Source organism: Homalodisca vitripennis, chromosome 2 (assembly GCF_021130785.1).
Source record: "Homalodisca vitripennis isolate AUS2020 chromosome 2, UT_GWSS_2.1, whole genome shotgun sequence".
In the NCBI taxonomy this organism is placed as follows: Eukaryota; Metazoa; Arthropoda; class Insecta; order Hemiptera; family Cicadellidae; genus Homalodisca; species Homalodisca vitripennis.
Window position 1 is genome coordinate 55,477,279 of NC_060208.1, and position 24,993 is coordinate 55,502,271.

Here is a 24,993-nt window from a genome sequence, read left to right on the forward strand (position 1 = left end):
TTAACATAGGAATTGACAGACAAGTTTATCATTGTTTAAATAACTTTTAATAACTAAAACATAATAATTCAATATAAACACATTAAACAATAATGTAAACAAACTAAATCTAATGTTATGTTGGATTTGGGAGTTGGTTGCAAAAATAAACGAAGACTGTCGGATATCAATTGCGGCAATCAAGCACTGCCAACTGCGTATTTTCTTGTATCTCACATTGTCGAACTTAGTTATAATATGAAGATTCTTGTGCATTGGAAATATTTTCAATTAATACCACTAGTAAGTTGTAACAATTACAATATTTATTTATTTATTTTTGTAATAAAATAAATATTGAAAATGTTTTGCAATTCCTAGTGTATTTAATTTAGTTATAATATGATAATTCACTAAACTGTGAGGAAAAGAAATTTATTATATGACGTCAGGCAGCTGGCAATCTGATCATGAACAATCGCTACAGGAAACAAGTGTTATCAGATTTCGTGAAAGTGAGTGGTGCCAATTGGCAGTTCTGCTTCCTTACAATGTTTCAGATTGAATCATTACTAAATTCAAGGACATTTAACAATACAATAAAAACTATAAATCGGGTATGGTTTGAAATTTGCCTAAATAAAAGTGAACGGTTCGCTTTTTATAACCTAAAGCCCCCAGACTACCAATACATTATATTTTTAGTTGGTCCTAAAGGGCTTATATAAAGTTCCCTGTAATTTTAATAAACAATAAAAGATCAAATATTGTAAAAATAATTTTTGTTTGTTTTCATTGTGTGTTAATGTTATCTTTGCTGTCAGATAACACATTTCTTTTCAATTTTAAACTATGTTTTAAATGTAATAACATTACTAACATAATCTGATCTAGATGAAACACTTACTGGCTGGTAAAGATATAACATAGTGCTCTTGACATGAATCTAAACCAATTTTTTCAAACCTTTCTTTGGAAGTTGTTCAATTTTATTGTTGGTTTTACAAATTTTAAGAATGAATACAGAACAAATGACCTGATTATAACTGTTGGCTGTATTTTCTTTAGTAGTTAATTGATATTCCTCAAGTATTTAATTGGTTGTGATGAGAGCAGCAAGAGCGAAATGTTTTCTCCCTGCCATAATGTAGCACTTCCATTTACTTTCTCCAATTGATAGCTTTCTTTGATTGCTTCCTTGCACCTAGTAGTGTGGTAGAATGTAGAATTGTTATTGTACGAAAAATCCTTACTTTTGATCAGAACCATTCTTGTAAATAGTTACAGACTTTTTTGTTAGTTTACTGGTTCTTCTAAAGTATCTAATGAAAATCTTGTTACTCTCAGTTAAATTCTATAGTTGCTACATTATTATTTAATTAGAGACAACCTTTAAAAGACCGACATATATATTTAAATTTATTCATTTTGGAATTTTGTTTTGTTACAGGATTCCTTGTAATTTTGTAGGTTTCTTGCAATTTTATTATTAATCTAAAGATTGTAATTAAAGTTAAACACTCATCATAATTTTTTAGGTTTCTTACAAATTTAATATTAATTTAAAGATAGTAATTGAACACTACACACTAAGTTTATTCCATGCTATCACACATTATTTTAACTCCATTCATACACCCCTTAGTGTAATCTGGCATATTTTAATGATTTGATAAGATAAATAAGTTTTTTCTGATGCTCTTACCTGCATATTAAAAAAAATTGAAGTTGTTAATGACATAGTAATTTATTGTGTCATAATATTGTTACTACCGACATATTGTTGGAAAGAGTAAGACTAACAAAAATAATTGTATGGTGCTTGATGAGGTGGAACTTCTCTGTTTTTAACTGGATGCATGTCAGTGCAATAAAACTGGACTTGTACAGCTGCTGTACAAAGCTATTTAACACAATCGGAACTACTGTACTCCATAGTACTTAATCAAGTAGTTAAAGTGTAAAGTGGGTGATACCTAATATTGATGAAAGGAACACTTTGATGTTTCTGTCTCCTTCAAAACTATTACCTTAACCTACAAGTACCTGATGATGAATTCGTTGAGTTCGAAATGTACATTGTACAAATAAATTCTATAAAAAGTGTTAAGAGGTTTATTATTATATATTTATATTTTTTAGTTTTCTTTTTACTGAATTATGTTTATATTCAAGTAACACCAGAAATATTATATATATGGGGAGGGGAACAGTACTGATTGATCTTGATTGATTGATCTTGATTGATTAAAGATCTTGATTGATTGATAGTGTGTAATATAATAATTAATAATTTGTACTGCAGTAAAAATATAACTAAACTTCAGTATTACAAATCTCACTAAGAGCAGTTAAAACATGTGTCATTGAGATATTATGACAATAAATGTTAGAAGACTATGACATCAAAACTTTGTTTTTTAAAACATTATACCTGTACAGTCAGTAGTTGTTCTACCTGTAGTTACTGTTTTCTTCTGTATATTCTTCTTTTTGAGATGGCTTTTGTACTTGAGAAATTCTTATTTACAGTTTACACCTGTAATATGAAATATTGTTTTTATTAAGTCAAGTAATAAAAGTGTATTAAAAATTAAGAGAAGTTAAAAATTAGGCTTATTAAGAGTTAAACGTGAACTGTTTTAATTCAACTTTAGAATTTATTATTAAAAATTTAGAGTTTAAGTGGCAGAGAGAACTTTTAAGGCGTAACTTCGCCTCTATAATAAAGGCATTTTTCATATGATGTAACTTTTTGATAAGTGTGTGTTTACTACATATGCTGTGAATTATGGCAGCCAAACTGTGACACATCAGATAGCTCTATGCATTACTGCAACAACATTTCTTGATATTATAAGAAAACCGCTAGTTTTCATGCCAGTAAAAGCATTAGTTGTCAGTATTAGCCTATGACAATTGTCATCCTTCCTCATTCAGGACAGAATGGCAAGATCTCTGTAATTTTGTTATCTTAATGGTTAAAATCAGATATAACATGTATTTTTAAAGTTAGTAGTATATATGTAGTAGTTCCGAAGTTTTGGCTTTGTGGACACTCAATTTCTTTGAGGATGATTTAAATTATGTATTACAATTTTCAGGACAATAACATGTTTAGTTGAGGTGTATATTTGAAAATTTTAAATGTCACTTTGTATTGGCAGATTTTATACAATATTTAATAGTGAAATTTATCATTTTGCTGAAAATACCGTTCAAATGACAAAACTATTAAATTCAAATATGCAAGAAATTATTTGCTGTTAATGTTGAGCCAATGATGATCCTCAAACCAAATTGTGAGGCTGCTCTTGGTGACTGCCTTGTCTACTCACTCATTAATTGTTTAAGGTGAGGTGTATAGTTTTTTGTGTGTAAAATAGAGAAACAAATTTTGTGAATGAAATTTTGTATACATATGTAAATTGTAACGTAAATGAAAAATATGTATTTTTAGTAGCACAATAATTATTTTATTTTCCATATTAGTAAGAGTACAAAAAAATAAAATAATTGGTTGTTAAATAAATTAATAGCCTGCAACTAATTTTGTGAAAAGAAACAGCAACTGTTTTTTTGTTATAAACAATACTTGCTAGAAAATTGGACAACTGCAGTAACAAAACAGTTTTGCTGACTGCAGTTAACCATTGGCTTACCAACTGCATTGTTGTTTAACTATTATTAGTAAACAAATCTTGAAAAGTTCAATATTTTTATCTTCTACAAGCTCATTTTACATAAACGATGGATGTCCAGAAATCACCATGAATGGTTTATCTTTTCAGCATATTCCTTCGCTATACACAAATCAACTATTTCATCTTCAAGAGTTTAATTAATTAAATGTATCTCTCAAACTGTGCATTTTAAACAAAAATTCATGTAAATAACTCAAATATTATGTAGTTTTAAAAAGTGTGCACTAAGTCAACACTTTTTCAGACATCCAGAAAGCATAAACCTTGTTTGAAGTAGATTTTGATTATCAGGTCAAAATAAGGAGATTTTCAATAAAAAACTGAAATTTATTAGGGACCAGACAGTGAGAAATAAGAAAATGTGTGATAAATTTTTTATGGGATTCCTCTGCGCATTGATCCATCAGTCACTATTAGTGTTGTTGTAGACATGACAGTTGGTAAATTGTCTTTTCTGTTGCATGCGTAATGCACCCTAGGCCCAGGTAAGCCCCTGCACAACTCCACTAACTCTGTTTCCACAGCTTCTTCTCTTACATTATCTCTGTTGCACTTTATTGAGCTTCTACAAAATCTTTATTTTTTTGGTGTAATTGCTGTACATCAGTCCAGTTGATGTTTTAGTACTTGATATGTTTTTGCTTCATTTTAATATTGTGTACGCTTATTTACTATTTATTATGTTGTTTTTTGACCTGATATTAATCTTGTTTTGTTTCAAAAAATATTTATTGTGAGAAACTGTTCTAATACTGTGGAGTTAATGTGTAGAACATTAATTATGGTTTTTTACTGCTCTGTTGCTATTTTTAAGACTGGTGAATTTTAAAAGAATTATTTAATGTTTTTTCTTCTCTCTTTTAAACCTCTCTCGGCTATGCTGATGTTATAACAGGTATCAAAAAACTTTATATTGTTAATTGTTGATCAAAGTAGTTACTGTATAGTAATTCAAATTTTAACAGAATCTTATTAACACTTTGAGTGCTGGCCCTAAATGACATGTAACTCTGTAGAATGCTGGGCGTTTTTGGTGGTTTTCAAAAATTTATTAAAAAAAAAGTATTTAAGGTATGAGAAAAATACTTACATACCTTAATTCAGCTTACTTTCTTCTTTCTTTTAACGTGAGATTTTTTGTGGTTTTTTTAAAAACTACACATAAAAAATGTTTTTTAAAAACATATATTTTTGGAAAAAAAAATTATTTTTTGAGACAGTTTTTTTATATAACTTACTAAACTAAGCATACATACAATTATTTACAATGACCCATTTACAAATATAAACTGTCCTTTGAATAATACAAATCATGTTTTTATGTTTTGTAGTTTTTTGACAAAAAATTAGGCCGTCATATTGATGCGTCGGCATCACTTTCGCTGTCAGCACTGTTTTCAGCATCTGTAACATAATAATATACTATGTAAAATATGAATATATTTTTATTTTATTCATAAGAATAAAATATTAGTTGTATAAAGTTAATTTATTATAATACAAATTATAGTTTGATTCACGAAAACAATAACATAACCAAACTTTTAGACTGATGTTTATATGATAAATAGACTTACTTATTCTTACCTGAAGTATGTGTCTAATCTTCTTCCATTAAATCAGGATCAATGTCAGAATCGTCAAAAATACTATCTACTCCAATAAAATTATCTTTATCTAATACATCACTGATCGCAACGTCGTTCAAGCTGCGAGAAGCCATGATTGCGACATCGACTGCCGGCTGCAACGAACGTCACGTTAGCGGCACGTAAACAACGCGACCGAAGTTGCTTTGTCATTAAGCTCATACAATACATCTGACGCTTTCTAGCGGTGAATTGTGTTACTAAAAACCCAAATAACATTGTAGAGTAGGCAAAACCCGTTTAAATACGGACAATGTAATATAATACCAATTGAAATGACAACCACGTAAAACTACGGGATTAGCATTCTTCGGAAGTTTCGCCGTTCCGTAAAATTACGGGATTAGCACTCTAAGTGTTAAACATTACATAAGAAAAACATGATAAATTAGCTAGTAGGATGATGATTACAAGAGCTTTAAATTTGAAGAAGATTTTCCAGTCCGTGACCACTCCAAATCCGTGTCATTGCCCTGGATGATTATTCCATTTACATAGTAATGGGCTTCAAATTCATAGCAAAGAGTATATCCCTCCTTCTTAAACCTACTCCAAATCAGCTCGAGTAAAATTTCAATGACATTAAATTTGCAATGAATGTAGATTTTCTTAATCATTACTACTCAAAGCTTGGATGGCATTAGAAGCGCTCGAATTTACAGTAAAGAAGAATAATTTTCCTGCTCGTTATTAATCTAAATCTCTGTCAAGAGCCTGGATGGCCATTATATGAGCTTGAAATTTGCAGCGAAGAACTACTCCAAAACAACAGTCTGGTTAGCGATTCTAAAGGCTTAAGATTTGCAGTGGAGAAGACAGATTTTGACTACCTGCATGTGACTACTCAAAATCTGTCATCAATCTGCATAAGTCTGGTGGAAAATCACAGTTTATAAGAAGAATGATTAACCAAAACGTGTCATATATTATCCATAAACAATCTTGTTACTCCTTTCTTTAAATTTCTCGAATTTTGTTTACTAATTGCAGTTTTGTAGCCTCAAAGCATGGCCTGTACTTTGGGGGGTGGCGAAGGGTTAATATGAAAATAAAATTTAAAAATGTGTATAGTTTATTTTATTTATTTGCAATTTTCTATTCCAAATATTTCCAATGAATGAACTAATAAGTTGTCATTATTGACCAGAGAAGATTTTGGAGCTGGTTTTTTTACACTGAAGATGGTGAACATTTCTGGAAGAACTAAATTTCTTTGTAAATATTACATCTCAAGCTTGATGTTCCACCTTTTTTGGTTTATAAGCAAGCTTCATGGTAATTTTTTAAAATAATTAAAAATTGGCAATGTTTTAAAAGTGTTTATCTTAAAACTTTTTAACTTTTAAAATTTTTTAGTTTCCATTTGTGTTAAGTATTAAGCTGAATGTGACCATAATTGGATAGTGTATTGTCATACATTTTGAGACGTGTTGTATGCGTAGGTCCACGATTTGGAGAAGGCCAAGCGTATACTGGAGACTCAGTTAGCAGAACAGAAGGCTCAGAATGAGGAGTTAGAGGATGAGCTGCAGATGACCGAAGATGCCAAGTTGAGACTGGAGGTCAACATGCAGGCTCTGCGCACACAGTTTGAACGTGACGTACAGGTAATAAACAGTGACATTCAGTACTTCATCTGCTATTATGGAATATAGACAGCTAAAAGAAATCACAATTTTGTCAATAAAAACCTTTTTTAGTACTTATTATTTACAGTATACAATGTTAATGGTGTTTAATCATTCAATATGTTCAGTTTACTGTATGATACTTATGAGTATTTATTTAATATAAAGTGTATGTAAAAATATATTTGATTACATTTTCACTGTCATAGATATAAAAACTAATGTACCAAATCTGTTTCTGGAAAAAATGTTCATATTTACCTATTAGTTTAATCAGCAGTTTAAATTTAAAATTACTTTGGCTTCTTTTGCAGACAGTAAAATAAGATGTCCAACATGCGGGAATTGTATTTAAATTCGTACAATTCCAAATTAAATGTACGGGAAAGATGCAGGATATGTCGGAATTTTGAGCAAAATGGTGCTAAGTATAAAAGTTAAAAATAAATTAAGCACTTAACGCTGATTTTTTTGTAATCAAGTTCAAGGATATTGGACAACAGCCCTTTGTGAAAGAGAGGGTAGAGGGTTGTGAGGTAAGTTGACAGTTCAAGGCCACTTGCCATCAGTGAAAGTGTATGGTGACACACCGGCACACCAACTGATCAGTTTAGACCAGGAATAGTCAGGGAATTTTAACAAAATGGAGAATGTCATGGAAAAGTCAGAGAATTTCACTATAGACCAGAAAAATTGTCCAGTTATTCTTGCAGGGTGTCTACCAGTCACAGAAGTTTGGAAAAGTTACAAATTTTAATGAGTATTTCACGGAAATAGTCAAAAATCACGGATTATAATTTTGTGACAGGAATTTTCTGTTTAAAATATGTTTTTTTTCACATTTTGATAACTAGTGATGTGTTGAAGCCAAATCTCGAATCTACTGAATCTTCATCCATGGGATTCGACATTAAAATCTGGGGAGACTTGCAGCGTCATTAATTATTGGCTGATCGTTAGCTTACAAATTACCCATTTCAAAATACATATTTTGTCTTCTATTTTGTGATTTAAAAATTATAAGAAGTAGAAAATTATTAATGAATAGTCTTGAGTTTAAAAAATTTTTGTTCTTTGCTTGCAGTCAGTATTAAATATATGTTTGTAGATCGCCATGAGTCTGCCTCGTATCTTCCCAAACGACAGTTAATCAGCATTATCTCGCCTTCCATTTTTTAAAAATATTTCCATTGAATCTGAATCATTTTGCCATAAATTAGGTGGTAAATACTGGAATTGTAACTTTCAGTTCCAGGGTTAGCTTCAGAGAACAATTTTTTAAGATAGTTTTTTCCCTTGGGTTTTTACAAATTTTCTGAAACTACCAACTTTAAGTTTACAATGTTTAATGAGTGTAATATCATATGTAAGATTTAAATTTGTATATTTATGTATTAAAATCAACAATGGATAATTAGATCTCTGAAAGATGTGTTTAAATGATTTTAGGCTAAGGAGGAGTCATGCGAGGAAAAGCGTCGTGGACTGCAGAAACAACTGCGTGATGTTGAGGCGGAACTGGAAGATGAACGGAAGCAACGAGCAACCGCATTGGCTGCACGAAAGAAATTGGAGGCCGACTTCAAGGACATGGAACAGCAACTGGAGATGCACAACAAGCTCAAGGATGATGCCCTGAAACAGCTGAAAAAATTGCAGGTGTGTTGTTGTAAACTGATTAACACGTTTGCTGCTGAAAACCATTATCACTTGGCCTGGACACATAACTGACCTTAATCAGTCTTATAGTAGTAGCCTGTGTGTGTCGCTTCTATATCGAGTTTGTCTTATATTTCAACAATACATCAAACAGAAAAACACAAGTATGGGAAAGGGCTGTACATCCTTACAGAACCAAATGGCTTTAGCTTAACATTTTGAATTTATGCTGATGCTTTGGACGCTTTGTCAGGAGTAAGGCACATGGAAAATGTAGTTATGCTCATTGAAGGCTAATTGGCATCACCCACATATTGTAATTTCAATTATGAAATGTGCTAATGACGCCAATTGGCGTTATGTAGGTGCATATTCTTGGTAGTGTTTTCTCAGTGCATCTTGATCTTCCTTCAAAACCTTCCTCAAAAAAATATCCTTAATTTCTCTAATTGAAAAACATATTTTGTCTTTTTGTTGGTTGTCCATCTTTTCTCTTCTACTTTAAAAAATATTTGCACTAATAAATACAAACTTGATTTGTTAAAAGTGTTCTCTTTAATAAAATACTATAATCTACAAAATCATAAAAATATGTGATGAAAACAATTGGTTTTTATTTTATTTACTGCATTTCACATAATATTTATTATGTAGCTTCGTAACTTTGACTAATTTTGTGATCTTCTTTTGTGTGTTATGAGGATCACCAGTATGTTGCATTGTTAAATTTGAAAAAATTTTAGGTGTGTGTTTTTGAAACTGATTAAAGTACCTAACTTGTGTTCCAACAGACCCAGCTGAAAGACACGACGAGGGATGCAGATGAGGCACGGGCAGCCCGTGACGAGGTTGCGGCTACTATGAAGGAGACGGACAGACGACTCAAGTCACTGGAAGCCGAGCTGCTGCAGCTACAAGAGGAGCTGGCATCATCTGAACGCAGTCGTCGTGCTGCAGAGACCGAACGTGACGAGCTACAAGAGGAAATCAACTCCAATGCCAACAAGGGGTACTTATCATATCTTATTAAATTCTGCCATTGCTTATCCAATTAATGAATTATTCTAACTCAAATTCACTTTGTGGGCCAACATCAGTCCACTTTGCTTTTTTGATTCTCCATATTCACCATTTAATTTGTTACATTAATACTTGAAGGACAGCTTATGTTGGAGTGTCATAAACACTTAAGACAGGGAAATTAAAGTACAAGGTCTCAGGTTTATATTTCACTCTTAAATTTATGACTAATCCACAAGAATATTAAGCTCAGTTAATTGCTGTTTTGAGAATATAAAAATACCTATTTTAAAATATTTGTTATTTAATATCTCTTTTTACTGTCAATAGTGTGTGGTTAACTATTGATTATGGATAGTTTGAAATGGTAACAGGATTTTGGATATTTGCCATTATGATATAGGGTTATTATAAAAGAATGGTGCAAAAATAAGGTTAGTTTATTTGCAGACCAAGAGTGGTGTAATGATGAAAACCGTATAAAACCATTTGTTATTGTTTTCATGCTACAATACTGGCAGAAGCAAAATTGCATTGCAGCAGTTAAAAGAAATGAGCTGACCAGCAGGAATATCACAACAATATAAAATAATATGCTTTCCACTCTGCATATAATCCAAGTTAGTTTTTTTACGTTTCATTAATTAACTTATTGTATTAACAAGAGTTTTAATGTACATTACTAAAACTTAAATATACACTACAAATGCTCAGTATGAGCGTCATTAGGTACTCTGCAGATATCCAGGCAGTATTCTAACTCCACCCTCACTCTCGGGAACATTTCTTGTCTTGAATTGTATTGCTTCTGTTATGTACTGTTTTAAGTCTTGCAGGATTTAAGGGTAGTAAACTTTATTCTTTAGTATAATTGTGTTACATAGTCTACATTGATAGGTAGGTGTACTAACGTTTTATTCTAAAAATTAGTTTTACCTTTTCAACCTGTAAATACTATGTTCAGTACAACTTTTGTTGTAATATTCTAATCTACAATGAGAAAGTAGGGTTCGTTTACAGTTTTATATAGCTATATTAGTTGAATCTTCAGTTTTGTTTTGTTTTCCACATAATTAATTATATTCAATGGATGTTTATTATAAACCAAGATTTTCTTTGTACTTTTTTATATAATTTCATCTGCACTAATTATTTATTTATTTTTTAAAACAAAATTACCAGATATTATCTAGTAAAACTGTGAAATGTCACTAAAAGTTCTCTGCCACATACAGAATTGCATGAATATATTTTTTCTTAACATTTACCAAATACTACATATTTTATATGATTTTGGATTACCTTATACTTCTCTACAACATAGAAGCATTACATGTCTGCTTTTAAAAACAGTTCCTTCAGTTCAATCTTTGTTTTTGTTTCCCAGGTAAAACAGTATTTGTTTTGATAATAAATCTTATGGTATTTTTTTTTTTTTTAGTTTCTCTTGTATGTTAACCCCAAAAATAATGTAGCACTTGTACAGATGTACATTTTTTGACAATGTGGACTGCTTACAGGACACTGCTGGCTGACGAGAAACGACGACTGGAGGCTCGTATCTCTACACTGGAAGAGGATCTGGACACTGAGCAGAGCAATACAGAAGCACTCATGGACCGCATGCGTAAGACCCAACTGTCCCTGGAGCAACTTACCACAGGTAGGTACACTGTTGTGCTGGTCTAACTTCTGTTCTGTAAAATCTAACTAAACTTGGCCTTATAAACAGGCAGATAAAAAAAAAATCAGTATTCTGTTTAGATTAAATGCACAGAATTAATCAGTAAGATAAGGTCATTTTTATGATTTTATTACAGTATAAGTAGAAGTTAAAGACCTTTTCATTCATTTGATTGTGAAAGTTAAAGAACTTTCTTACTACTAGAAAATACATTTTATAGAGGTATTCAATAGTATTAAAAAAACTAAAGAAAATGCATAAAATAACATATTATAAGAACCAATAAATTTTGAAATGTTAATATAAAGCAAATATGGCAAAAGATTCTTCAGTGAGATAGTCAGAAAATGTATAGTCAGTTTTGTCATGGCACACAATACTTAGTTACATAAAAACATTAAAAAACACGATGTTATAAATTCTAACACATACAGGGAAATTTATCATTTATTGTGGTGCACTAGCTGTCTAAAGATTCAACAACAAAATCCTTCCATTTTACATTATGAATTCCTTAATGAGATAGACTTCACAGTCATTAGTTATAATCTACTGTTTGGATTGCAAATGTACTAACTCACCAAGCTGACAATTTTTGATAGGTTGTTGAAGACCAGCTGGTGTTATGTTACAGAGTTGGCTGCTGAGAGATCGCAGACACAGAAGCTGGAAAGTAACCGGATGTTGTTGGAGAGACAGAACAAGGAGCTGAAGGCCAAGTTGAATGAGCTGGAGACAAGCCAACGTAGCAAGACTAAGGCCACCATTCTGTCACTGGAGAGCAAGATCAACAACCTGGAGGAGCAACTGGAGTCCGAGGCCAAGTGAGTACCCATAGAATCTCTGAAATACGTACAGAATTGGCTGTAGTGGACAATGTCCATTGCAAATTTTGAATGTTGTTTGAGAATTGTCTAAGTGGCAGTTGAAAGTTTCTTAAATAATCATCTTTTGGTGTTTGGCATATATACATGAATCAGACTTGTACCATCGACCGCATGTGTTTGAAAATTGTTGTAAGTAATAGGGATGCGTCCTACAAGTATTGAAGAAATCTATAATAGCCAAAATATTTTAAATGTCATGTATAAGAACAAATGTAATAATAGTTCAGAATTCTAAATACACAAGGTATAAGTGCAAAAAGACTAAATTTATTTTAACTAGGGTGGTTTTCAAAACTTTGGAGTAAAAAGTAACTTTACCAATGAAGGTGACTAAATTTATATTATACAGTGTGACCACCAAATTAAGAATAATCTGGGAATGTTGTTGTAGAACTGAGAAATCTGAAAAGACAAATTTTCTCTAAAGGAATTTATGAAAGAATTGATTTGAACAATATTTTGAATAGGGAGGTAAATTATGCAGTTAATTGTATTTTATGATTAGGGAAACTGTGAATGAAGAAGATAATTGGTTGTGTGAGTGATGATGTTGATGAATTGTTTACAATGTGTGTAGACAGCACTCAGCTAGTCAGTCAGTTCAGTAATTGTACACAATATTTCGTTAAATAGAGCTTACAATTATGTAAATTTGTATTAAAATCACAATACAATTCGTGTGTATAAAATAAAAACATTTGAATAAAGAGCATTTGAGTTTTAAAATTTAAAATTTTCATTAAATGTTAAGATATTTTAATGAAGATTAAATAAAATCTTCCATTGCCAATACTGACTTTATAACATTATATTTATCCGATTCCAGGGAGAGGCTAATCCAACAGAAGTCTAACCGAAAGCTGGACAAGAAGTTGAAGGAGTTGATGATGCAGTTGGAGGATGAAAGGAGACATGCTGACCAGTACAAGGACCAGGTCGAGAAGGTGAGTCATCCTTAAGTTACATTGTTACATTTGGAGGGTCAAAGAATGCATATCAACGACAAGTACAGGGACCAGGTCGAGAATTTGAGTCATCGTTAAGTTACATTATTAAATTTGGAGGGTCAAAGAATGCATATCATCTACAAGTACAAGGACCAGGTCGAGAAAGTGAGTCATTGTTAAGTTACATTTGAAGTGTGAAAGGAGACATGCCGATGAGTACATGTATCAAGTTGTGAAGGTGTGACACTGTATTTAAGTTGAAGAGTGAAAGATATTTCACTATATATCGAGATATTCCCAGGTATTGGTTTTAGAATTAACCAATCGCTCATTAAAATAATGTTATATTGTGCTACAGAATTACAGAGTGTTAAGTATGGAATTAATAACTATTCATACATTTTTGTAAAGTAAAGTAATTTAAACAATTAGTGATTGGGCTATCGTGGTTATAATGAATAAATTATATTTATTAGAATAAAATAAAATTTATTCATCAAAACAAACAAAATATAATTTGTCTTATTAATGAACATCATTTATTAATTAGGTCTTGTACAGTAAAAAATAAGTAAATAAACAAAACTATAACTACCTAACTTTTCAATGAAAATTCCTTATTTAACATGTTCTTTGTGATTTAGTTTTTGCTTTGATAAATTGGGCAATATTTAACATCTCAAAGGCATAGTCTGAGTTGAGGTAAAAATATTTAAAGCAACCAAAGCTATGATTAGTGAAAATTTAGTTTATAAACCAAGCCTACCGCATGTGTCACAGATCAATGTCCGAGTGAAGGTGCTGAAAAGACAACTAGATGAGGCCGAGGAGGAAAACTCAAGAGAGAAAATCCAGAAGAGAAAGATCCAGAGAGATCTGGAGGACCTTCTTGAATCCAATGATGTATTGCAGCGAGAAAACAACAACCTTAAGAAGAAAGTCAGGTGGGCAGTTAAAGCTACATATAAACATGCTAATCAATGTTAATAATATTTAATCTGTTGTAAGTTCTTGTTTAATTGTTTTCTTGAAATAAATATAATGGTCAGTTTATGTGGGCATCAAAGTTCTGTGAAAATTGGTACTTACGGTTAGTGGAGTTAACCAACTATTTAGGCTTGGGATTAACTATGAGCTAATCTAATAACAATGATGAAAGTTATCATTTGTGATTCATATTTACTACAACAGATAGGAAAATGTAAATATAGTTACATTTTGTTCAGTTAGTTCTATTGTATAAGTTCAAATATTTAACAAATAAAGCTATTTGAAGCAAACTTTTATAGAATTCAATTTAAATTAGTCTTGCTAGTTCCTCATAAATGGTCCAGAGGTTAACCTTTTTCTCATATTTCGACTTAGATGGTGTGCTACTATCTTAAAGAATTATATTGGAAATAATATAAGTAACTGCTAGTATTGTAGTTGAATCTCTTTAGTACTGCAAACTAGGTTGTATTGCATTTAATTTTTGTGAAAAATCTTTGTATTGAAATTACAAAAGCTTAATATTAAAAAAAAAAAAACATATAGAATTAGGGTTGAAATATTATTATTTTAGATTAGTGGTTTTACAAAGTTGTCAGTATTTAAATTTGAGCATAATTATTGTAAGTATAAATACTTAGAATCCGCTGAATTTTTTAAGAATAGCAACCGATTTTTCCAGTAGTAAAAAGAATTGACAAATTTCGAAGCCTTCCATTTTAGGATACTCAAGCTAACAATTATTATAAAGAATAAATAAATATATTTTACCTACGAACTAATTTTTGATGAATTGTCATTTCCTGTTGGAATAATAAAACATTTGTTATTTTCTTTTCTCATACCTTATGCGTTAAAAGATTGGAATTCCAATTAGAAATTTTTAGGTATAATCTCTTCCTCTGACATTTTGAGGAAATGAATCCTATTAAACAAATTTTTGTTAGAAATTTTAACAGTCAAATGAATATTCCCTAATAGTTGTTTTTACTTTTAATATAAAAATAGTTAAGTGGCAGTCTGAGTACTCTTCTTATTGTGTTAACACGAGTTAGATTATATTTTACAGAAAAGAATTCCATCAAAGTTTTCTGTAATTAAATCTTTGTTTTATTAGTCTTAAAACTTTTCACAACTAAATAGTAAACTATGCAAACCAAATGTGTTATTGGCACAGTTGGAATAGTGAGATTGGTAAATAGTTGAAATTTAAATCCGGATGTGTCTAATAAGGCGTCACACTTTTGAACCTTTCTCGCTTCTGACAGAAAGTCATTATGGTTTTGTGATGTGTTAGATGTGGTATGTGAGTGTTTGTATGCTGATATCTGTTATCAACAGTAACATGACAGAAAGTCCGCCTGTCGTCTCCAAGGAGCTGGTGAGGCAGACAGCCAACAAACTACGGCGCATCAGTTGTCCCGCCATTAGGTATAAGCCCAGTGCTCCCCCCTGCTTGTCGCGTGTGAGACTAACACCTCAGTCACAGTGGCCTACTATTATCTTATTTTTTAGTAAAAAAATCAATTGTAACAATTTAAGAATGATTATTTTTTGAAGCCCGTGAACAAATATAAATAAGTATAAGTAATCTAATATAAGTAAATAATTTATTATTAAATCTGTCGCAGAATAAATCTTCAGAAAAATGAAAAGTTGTCTGCTATTAGTTTTTGAGAACAAATTAAAAGTGAAATAAAATATTTTTTAACTTATTTCAGACTTTTTTCAGGCTTGTAGTTTAACCCTTTAACCGCCACACATGAGAGATGTTGTGGAGTACTAGGTTTGAGAACACCGCCGTGCTTGAGATTACTTGTTTTTAAGTTATTAGCTGTGCTGTTTACGTGGTAACAGCTGTTATATTTTGTTAATTAGTGCTATATTTAAGTGGAAACGTGTAAAATAGTGCTGTCTAGTTAGTGCTGCTATCTTGCGGATTTTAGTAAAACTATTTGAACAGCACACGTGCTTCAAATTGTGTGGGAGTTCAGAGCGAGTTGCTTCTGCCTATTGTTTTATGGGAAAAATAGTCGGCACTGGGTAGTATCACCCACAACTACTCTCAGTGCTTGGATGGTGCTGCGTACCTGGACTCGGTTAAAGGGTTGAACAAAATCATTTTTCATATCTAATCTGTCTTACAATGTTGTACAAGTTTAAAATAAATTACACTCTTAAGGTAGACATTTTTTAGCATTTTTTCTTGACTAAATAATTGACATATTATTTATTAATACTAAATATTTTAAAGCTGTGCTAACACCATCCTGGAAATTTGGTTGTGTTGATTCTGTGGCCTGGGTTGAAACAATTTTAATTGGTTCCAGATATTACGAAAAATCCGCTTTTTCACCAGTCAAAATAAAACTTGCCTTGAAGAGGTTGGTTTCTATGTTGAATGCTGTTATTGTAACCATTCTTAACGAATTCATAATTCATGTTGTCGGGACAATATAGCCATCTTGCCAGTTAGTTTTCTGTAAACTTACTAATGAAATTTTCTATTTGTTTTATTTTTTTGTGATTAATTCTAATAATAAATAGAAACAGGCCCGTTCACTTATAGAATCTCACAGCCAGTCCATTGCATGGAGTTAGTATAGCTTTTGAACGCAGCATGGAGTGCAGTATCCGCCACTAAATGCAAGTTATTCCTGCATTGATTGCGTTTGTAAGCCCTTTTAAACAGAGCTGCAAGATAATCACTAAATCCAAATAATGTTATATAATGAAATACAACATTTCCAGAAATCATTGAAAAATCCTCAAATTTTATTTAATACAATTGCATTTAATAGAATTTTGTATTTAAACTTTTCAAGTTAATAACAAAGTGTGTTTCATCATAAATTGACTTCTACAATTGATACAAAATTGATACATACATTTCTTTTTAAATTACTATTTAGAAGATGGTTTCAATTAAGGACAGGTAATAGCTTCAGCAAATTTTCACTAAAGATTGTATAATAAAGGAATATATTTAAGATTTCAAAAAGCGTCAAAAAAACTTTACTTTGTATTGCCAAATGTTTATTTTTCTTTCATTTCATGATCTTATTTAAAAAGGAAGTACATTTGTTGGTTTGAAGTACATTTTAAGCAAATTAAAATCATTTAAGATTTTAATATACTATCAACTGAGTAATGTGAAGCTTGAAGCTGTGACCCTGATGAAATTAATAAGGTAATAATTGGTATTATCATAACTTGAAATTAACAATATGTTGTTTATTTTGTGACATAAAGATTTAATTCTTTTATAATAGAAATAAGGAATAGGGTTAAGCTTGCAGCTCTGCGGATGTGTTGACTATGTTAATTGCTTGTTTTGTTTATTCCAAAATCTCTTCATAATACAGAATGATTTGTTTGTTAAACATGTACATTGTTTGATTTCAATAATTATTATTAATGAATGAAGTTTTGAAGTTTTATGTTTTATATTCTAATGACTCCAAACATTTCAACATGTATAATGAATTTGAAAACCGACCCAGAACAGTTACAATGGCTCGAAATATTTGTTATGTTTAAATATTAGTTGATAAGAATAAAAATTACAATAAGAAATTGAATTCAAAATACCATAGATTAACCTTAAAGTGATTGAGGTAAAAAATAATAAGGGATATATAAAGTTGCCTAGTATGAATTTATAGTAGGATGTTTTTATTTTAATTTTGTGAGTCACAGCGTTTTGACTTTTTGTTTTGATATATTAATTCAAGTCCAGTTGAGACTTCTCAGATGTTTGACTGTTTTGAACCATTAGTACGTGGGTTGTATATTTTTCAAGAGAATGATATCGGTATGGATTGCAGTGTGTGCTAGAATGTAACAGTTTTGTTATCACATGTGCAGAGGCGTGAGTGGCATGGGGCTGAGCTCTCGGCTCACGTCGTCCAAGCGAGGTTCAATCCCCACTGAAGATAGTTCCAGTGTCAACAACACAGCTGATGACTCAATAGACGAGGACGAGGTGCCTGCGTCGTAAACTGCTACCACCAACGGTTTGTATTTTGATCCTAAATTTGTTTGTTATAATGTGAAATGAAAACATCAAGATATCTTTACAATACAATCAGCTGGTCTTTTATTATTTATTCTTACAGTCAAGAAAATTGTATATTCAGTAAAACTTTCTTTCAATCAGGGGTTTACTTCAAACAGTGAGGGGGATTGTTTTTAATCTAAATTTAACCCTAGAATTGACATGTTTAAGTATCTGTCGTGGCATAGTATTGTAGTTCCGCTCACCGTATCTTTTTTAGTGATTCATTATTTTAATCTTAACAAATGCTTTAAATGTAAGACGTTATACATATTTTTATCAGAATAAGTTTAGGAAAAAGTTGAGGGTCATGCAATTTTTTAAATGTTATTTACAAATTTATATTTTTGCAAAAACTTTGCAAATAACTAAAAAAAATTATCCATACTACCAACTAATCCAAAAAGTGAGAGTCTATCAATGTTTTATGTTTTATTTGCAAACTTATATTTTTTCAAAAATTTTGTAAACCAAAAAATGTATATTCAAATTTTGTTCGATAAGTGTGTCCATAGCAACTAACCCAAAATCTAAATTTCGTTCAAGATATGCTGATTTGAGAAATATATTGCTGTAGCACTTAACTCTAAAAAGAGTATGCTTTTGTAAATACACACATTTTTGTTTAACCCAAAGTCTGTTTTTTTTTATAAGAATGTAGTCAATGTGTTGTATTTGTGTTAACTACATATTAAACCATTAATTCAGATAACGATTTCAATAAATTTGTTATCTGTGTGTTCCGAATCAAACTATAAAAACAGGTACTTTGGATCAAAAAATGTTTTGTTTTATCATAGGATAAAAGTTAATGCATAGTTGGTGCCGATCACCAAGTTGATACATTGGGTGTTGTATATCTATAAAAAGAGACTAAGCTATAAATATGCTATTATTTTTACTGTTAATATGTTTTTTTTTTCTGAAGAATAATTACATGTTTTACAATTTATTATAGATATATTATTTTTCATTATTTGGCTATTTTAGTTTTTGATTTATACATGAACAATGTTTGGTACAAACTATAGAACCAACAAATTCCAATTTTGCAACAAAAGTTTATAACATTAACTATATATTATTAATTCTTTCTTTCTGTGAGGAAATTTTTAAAATTTATCTATACGATATATTTTTCTTGATCAGCATCACAATGCCAGATAAAGTACTAGGTTTCAGTGAGATCTATTCTGTTTGTGTCTTCACTGTATAAATCAGCTAAGTCAACAAAAGAGGATGCTAACTTACTTTCTGTGGTAATAAAAAAGAAAATTATGGGTTATTCTCTTATTTAAAAGATTTATTTATTGGAAAGACAATGAACAGTGGAAATATATGGAGATTAATAGAGGTCTGTAGGAGGCACAGATGAAATGACGTACCAAGTGCAGGTCCTTGTATTCATAATTATAAATGTACATAATACTACGTATTAATGCGATTCTTGGATTTAATATTGAATTTTAACTTTAAAATGAAAAACGTGCTACCATATTCATCCCAGTGGATTGAAATATAACTCAGTGATAAAAGTATAAAACATGTTAAGAAACCATTTTGTCACTCAGCACTGCGAAGTCTGATGTCATTATTGAGCACATGTCTTCAGAAGTGAGCATTCCCCTTGTTTTTAGTGAAATTTTGCAACTTTCACAAAGTTTTACAGTAACCTACTGCATTAATTGTGATCCATGGGTGTAACAATTCCAAAAGCAGTATAAATCTTTTTGGTCATGTAATGTGGTGGCTATGATTTTCAGTTATTAAAGATGTTTTTTTTTTTTTTTTGTGTGTGTGTTTTAATTTAAATGCATCCATTTGAACTGTTGTTTAGTTTCTGAGGTGCTAGAACCCATGTCTTGTTTTCTGTTAGTTTTTATCAAAAATTATTCATTATCTACTTTATAAAATCATTGCGATCAAGAAATGAACAGTTAGCAGACTTTTTAGGAATTCATACAGTGCACATTTTTCTTTATTAATTGTTCCAATATAATAGTTTAGAAGAATGATCTTGAAATTCAGGAAATATCAGAAAATTCACTTTTGGTATACCTCCAACTGTTTCAAACTCGTTCACACCACCCTCTGCTCCCTTCATTAAGAACTTTAACTTATCCTTTTTAAATATCCCATACCATTCACACACTACATAATCACTAAAATTCAGATCCCTGTATGGATAAAATTATATAAAGAATTCCTTTCATAACAATCTCTATGGTCACTTTTCTGGCTAAGCTTCTTTGTCAAAATTTTCGTGATTTAAACTTATAATATACCCAACTTTAAAATATTCCTTAACGATTTATTAAACTTTCATGCCTTGATTTTACCTTTGAAGCCTCTTCAGAAAGTTGGACCTAATCTGATCTTTTAGATGAAGTTTGAGGAAAGTGAAATTCAAACCGATGATATCCATATAAAAATTAAAAATGAGCAGCAATAACTCCACCTCCTCCACACATGATCCTAAAAACATCAAATACTACAGATCAGCCACCCCAGCCTAATGTACCACTTTTGTTCCTTTTGCTCTTAACGGAATCCAAATCCAACTAGTACAATCCAATGCAAAATAAAAATACTAAGAAGAAATTTTTCATTACTACCAACCACCCTGACCACTTTAACCCCAAGATACTAAGACAAGGTTTTCAATATCCTTAAAGCTTCTCCTTATACACAAGAAAAAAAACTGTTATTACTATCTTCAAACAGCCCAGAAGTCTTCATCAAGTACATTCCAAATTTCCACCCAAACTAGAGCATCTCCTGGGTTCCATCCTTGCCACAAAAAACCTGCAAAATTTGCTCCATCTATTAACCTAGTTACAGTATACTTTCAACTATGATTGAATATAGGATACCTGGCAATCATATGATTTACCAAATCATATGATTTTTTTTACATATCAATGTATTCAATATTTTACCAATGCAAACACTTCCCTTTTATTTTTCTATATGAAAGACTAATCTGTGCATAAATGCATGAATATTATAGATATAATATCAAGGTACAAATAATTATTACTGAATGTTTCCTTCTAAAGCTTTCTCCACTACCAAAATTTTGACTATTGTTTGTGACACCCAGGAGACTTAAAAGCTATAACAATATCTATCACTCTTTAACGCCATTTCAATGCTTTATGTATTTGAAAGTAAGAATATTTGTATTCCTTTTGTTTGTGTACCAGTGATTTGTGTGCAAAAGTTGGTATATCTTGTGTTGTTAACTTGTACTCTCTTATCTAATCTGCTCAGAGGAAACCTTTACTAAAGGCGAAATATGTTGTAGCATCATTGTAATTTAATGCCAGTAGGGGTAATTAGTAAGTAGATAAATATGTTGTCTTCAATATTCAGTTTCCACCAAGGTTTATTACCTGAGTCTGGATTCTTTTCTATTCTGGTAGTACATACATATCATATTTGATTGGTTTACTTATCTTTTGGTGAATTTGTTGTAGGTTTTTCGGCAGGGGACTTAAGGACGTGTTTCAACTCGTCAACTCATGCTCACTCGTGTACATTCCCCAGTCCTCTTCCTGCCTTCGCTCTTCATTTTATAAACTACATCTTTCAATTTTATTATTTATAAAAAGTAACCGAGAAATGCCTTAACCGTGGGCGTTGTCACCGGTTACAAGGTTTGTTAGATATAAAGATATGTGTACAGTTGAAAATTATTACCTTTTTATCGCAAGTTGTAATCAATCGTATTTTAATAATGAATCGTGTCATAATATTTAATTTAATTAAGTTTATTTACATTAATGTTTATTATTATTATTATTATATACTGTGGATGCCTTCATGATTTTCTACTCAAGCCCTGTATTGTATACCTAAACTAACCCAGATGAGCATTTTTATAGCTTTTCAGTCCTCTTGAGTGCGCGTGTGTGTATAGTGAGTGCTTGTGTGAGTGCGTGTGTGTGTCTGGTGTACATATATTATATTGCAGAGGACTTAACAGCGTAGGCTATGCAGGTAATGGTTAATTATTAGAAAGACGTGATACTTACAACTTTGTATTGGGCATAAATAAACAGAGATGGAGATTTATTTATATGTGTTGCTTTATTTCCTCCCTGTCTGTGAATATTGTTTGTTTGACCATCATAGAGTAATAGCCCATTCCAGAGTTGCACATGGTTGCCACATCAAACAGCTCGTGACTACTGTAGAAAACAATTTATTTGGACACAGTATACTCAGTGCTCACATCACTAAGCTCAAAACGTGTTTGGACTGCACATTGTTATCATTGTGTTTCAATTTTCATCTTGCTCGATAATAATAAACTTGACGATTACAAATTGAATGAAATATGTTACTCTAACACATCCAACATGGCTGCCAGCCAACAGTCTCAGTGAAAAGTGCTCCAGTAATAAGTTATAGTTTTAGTGGTATAAGTACAAAACAACACCTAACTTGTGCACACTAACGACTGTCAAGTACTGTGAGTATTTTCCATTTTAAAAAATCAAGAAAACAAGTTCAATAACAACAACTTTACTTACTGCAAGAATCCTAAGCATATGACATCAACAAAGAACACTTAAGTAACCATTACCAAGCTTAACAATACAAAAATATATGTATATTTTACATATTAAACACCACTATTTTCTGACAAAGGAGAAGCTCTGTTTAATTTAAAAATAACATTTGTAGGAATAATCTGGTACCATATGGTAACCACTGGAAGCAGTGCTGACTGTTCTGACATCTCACATTCCACACCTGACCTACTACCGCCGCTGACCTCATTACAACCAGCTCAGCACTTGTTACGCAACCTGCTGACAACTGCTAGCAGCTGTGTACTTACTGACCTAGCTTAAGCTGTACTCCTGCTCTACTCTGTACCTTAGCTGTACAAAATGCCCACAAAATATCCTTGTGGCAATTGTGATATAGGTGTCAGATTTTCAGGAATAAAATGTACAGGAAAATGTAAAAAAATGGTACCACTCAGGATGCCAAAAACATTCCAGAAAAAAGCTTAAAAAAATGGACCGATTCTGAAATTGCAAAATGGCAATGTATTACCTGTAGAAGAGACCAAACAGCTTGATCAAGAACATAGTGATCCAAATTTAAAGTTTAAATACAACTCCAATCACTCCAGACCGTTCTTTTCAAGGCCTTGAAAATAGTTTTTACTCAATGTGTTAGTTTTGGAAGCACAACTCCCTCTATCCCTCCCTCTCTGACTGACTTAAAACTAGACGAAGTAAAATCTAAACTGATTGACCATGAAAAGCTAGAAGATCAGGACTTAGAAAAATCTCTGACCCTAGCTGCAGAGGCCGGAACAATCTTACTACAGGAGAATAATGAACTGAAAAATAACATCCACTATCTAAATAGTCAAATTTCTCTACTTGAAGCCAACTCACTTAGTAAATGGAAGCAAAAGTTGAAGAACTCTCAGCCATAGAAATTAAACATATACAGAAAATTGAAATCCTGCTAAACAAGTTGGAGGATGTAGAGCAGGAGCTTATTAAATGTAAACAAGATAAATCTGACTTACAAAATATTTTTGAGGAACACGACATAAAACAATCAGAAATGCTCACTGGTTACCTATATAAAATAGACGAGCAAGAAAAAATCATCTCAAAATTGAAAACAATGACTGAGCAAACTGATAGTTACAATTTTAAAACTTTTAAAGACATGGAAACCCAAACAACCTTTGTTAGCTCACAATCGACAAATCCTAATCCTGCTTCTTTGTTGGATCTAGCTCTTGTCCTGGAAAAATTTGACCATATGGAGCAGTCCATGGCAGATCTTGCGAGTTATGTCATGAATAATTATGCCCCTCTGCCAGCCCTTAAGGCTGATGTCCTGATTACAATAACGGGACAAGAAGACCAGAACAAAGAAATGAAATATAAGGAAGACACAGAAGGCTCGTCTTACTAAATTAAAGCCAGTTTCAGAACTAAAAAGTATAAAAACTACCCAATAAGACAAACTAGAAAATCAAATTACTTTAGTGTTTCATTACAAGTAAAAAAGTGTAGAGAGACCACAAAACACCGGAATTTGATCTAATTACGCCTGACCAGACTATACAGAAGAGTGGGGGAGCTAGACAAACCCCGTCACAAAAACTGATCAGCTCTCTTGCGACACAGGGTTTCCGTGCCCGATACCTGACCATCATGAACAGATGAGTGGGGGAGCCAGACAAACCCCGTCACAAAAAACTGATCAGCTCTCTTGCGACACAGGGTTCCAGCCCGATACCTGACCATCATGAACAGAAGAGTGGGGGAGCCAGACAAACCCCGTCACAAAAACTGACCAGGACTCTTGTGACACAGGGTTCCGGCCCGATACCTGACCATCATGAACATTGGGGGAGCCAGACAAACCCCGTCACAAAAACTGAAAACACCAGACTCTCCCAGTACTAAATAGCAATAAGATAGTTGTTGAAGCGCAGGTACATTTTCCAAATGACTATTCACCACCTAGACTAAGTACTTTTTATAGAGTTCATCCAGAAAAACATTTTTTTAGGCAAACATCCAAAGGCAATTCACAAATTCAAACAAAAATACAAAACCAGGATCTTTGTAAATCCCCATCACCCTGCAAACAAGTTAACCTAAAAAATCACTGTTCTACATCAGAATATCCAAGGACTGAAGAATAAAACTAACAGATTAGTCCACCTTCTTGAAGAAGTACAGCCAAGGATCTTAATACTCACAGAACATGGACTTAAAGAAGACATTTTAAAAAATATCA

General features: G+C 31.7%; 1 protein-coding gene across 6 annotated transcripts in view; it reads left to right on the forward strand.

Moving 5' to 3' along the window:
- LOC124353977 (myosin heavy chain, non-muscle) overlaps positions 1-22,281 on the forward strand; it is a 161,248-nt gene extending 138,967 nt beyond the window's left edge. For 4 of the 6 annotated variants that reach the window (XM_046804071.1, XM_046804073.1, XM_046804072.1 and 1 more), the window contains 10 exons: positions 6,775-6,939; positions 8,410-8,619; positions 9,411-9,628; positions 11,160-11,302; positions 11,958-12,147; positions 13,037-13,154; positions 13,938-14,101; positions 15,489-15,578; positions 18,015-18,163; positions 21,684-22,281. In XM_046804071.1, coding sequence (XP_046660027.1) covers positions 6,775-6,939; positions 8,410-8,619; positions 9,411-9,628; positions 11,160-11,302; positions 11,958-12,147; positions 13,037-13,154; positions 13,938-14,101; positions 15,489-15,578; positions 18,015-18,147 — 1,431 coding nt within the window. In that variant the 3' untranslated portion in view covers positions 18,148-18,163; positions 21,684-22,281. Of the gene's footprint in view, positions 1-6,774; positions 6,940-8,409; positions 8,620-9,410; positions 9,629-11,159; positions 11,303-11,957; positions 12,148-13,036; positions 13,155-13,937; positions 14,102-15,488; positions 15,579-16,477; positions 16,532-18,014; positions 18,164-21,683 lie in introns of all 6 variants that reach the window. The other 2 variants (XM_046804074.1, XM_046804076.1) reach the window with 2 other exon arrangements.
- Positions 22,282-24,993: the final 2,712 nt, after the last annotated feature.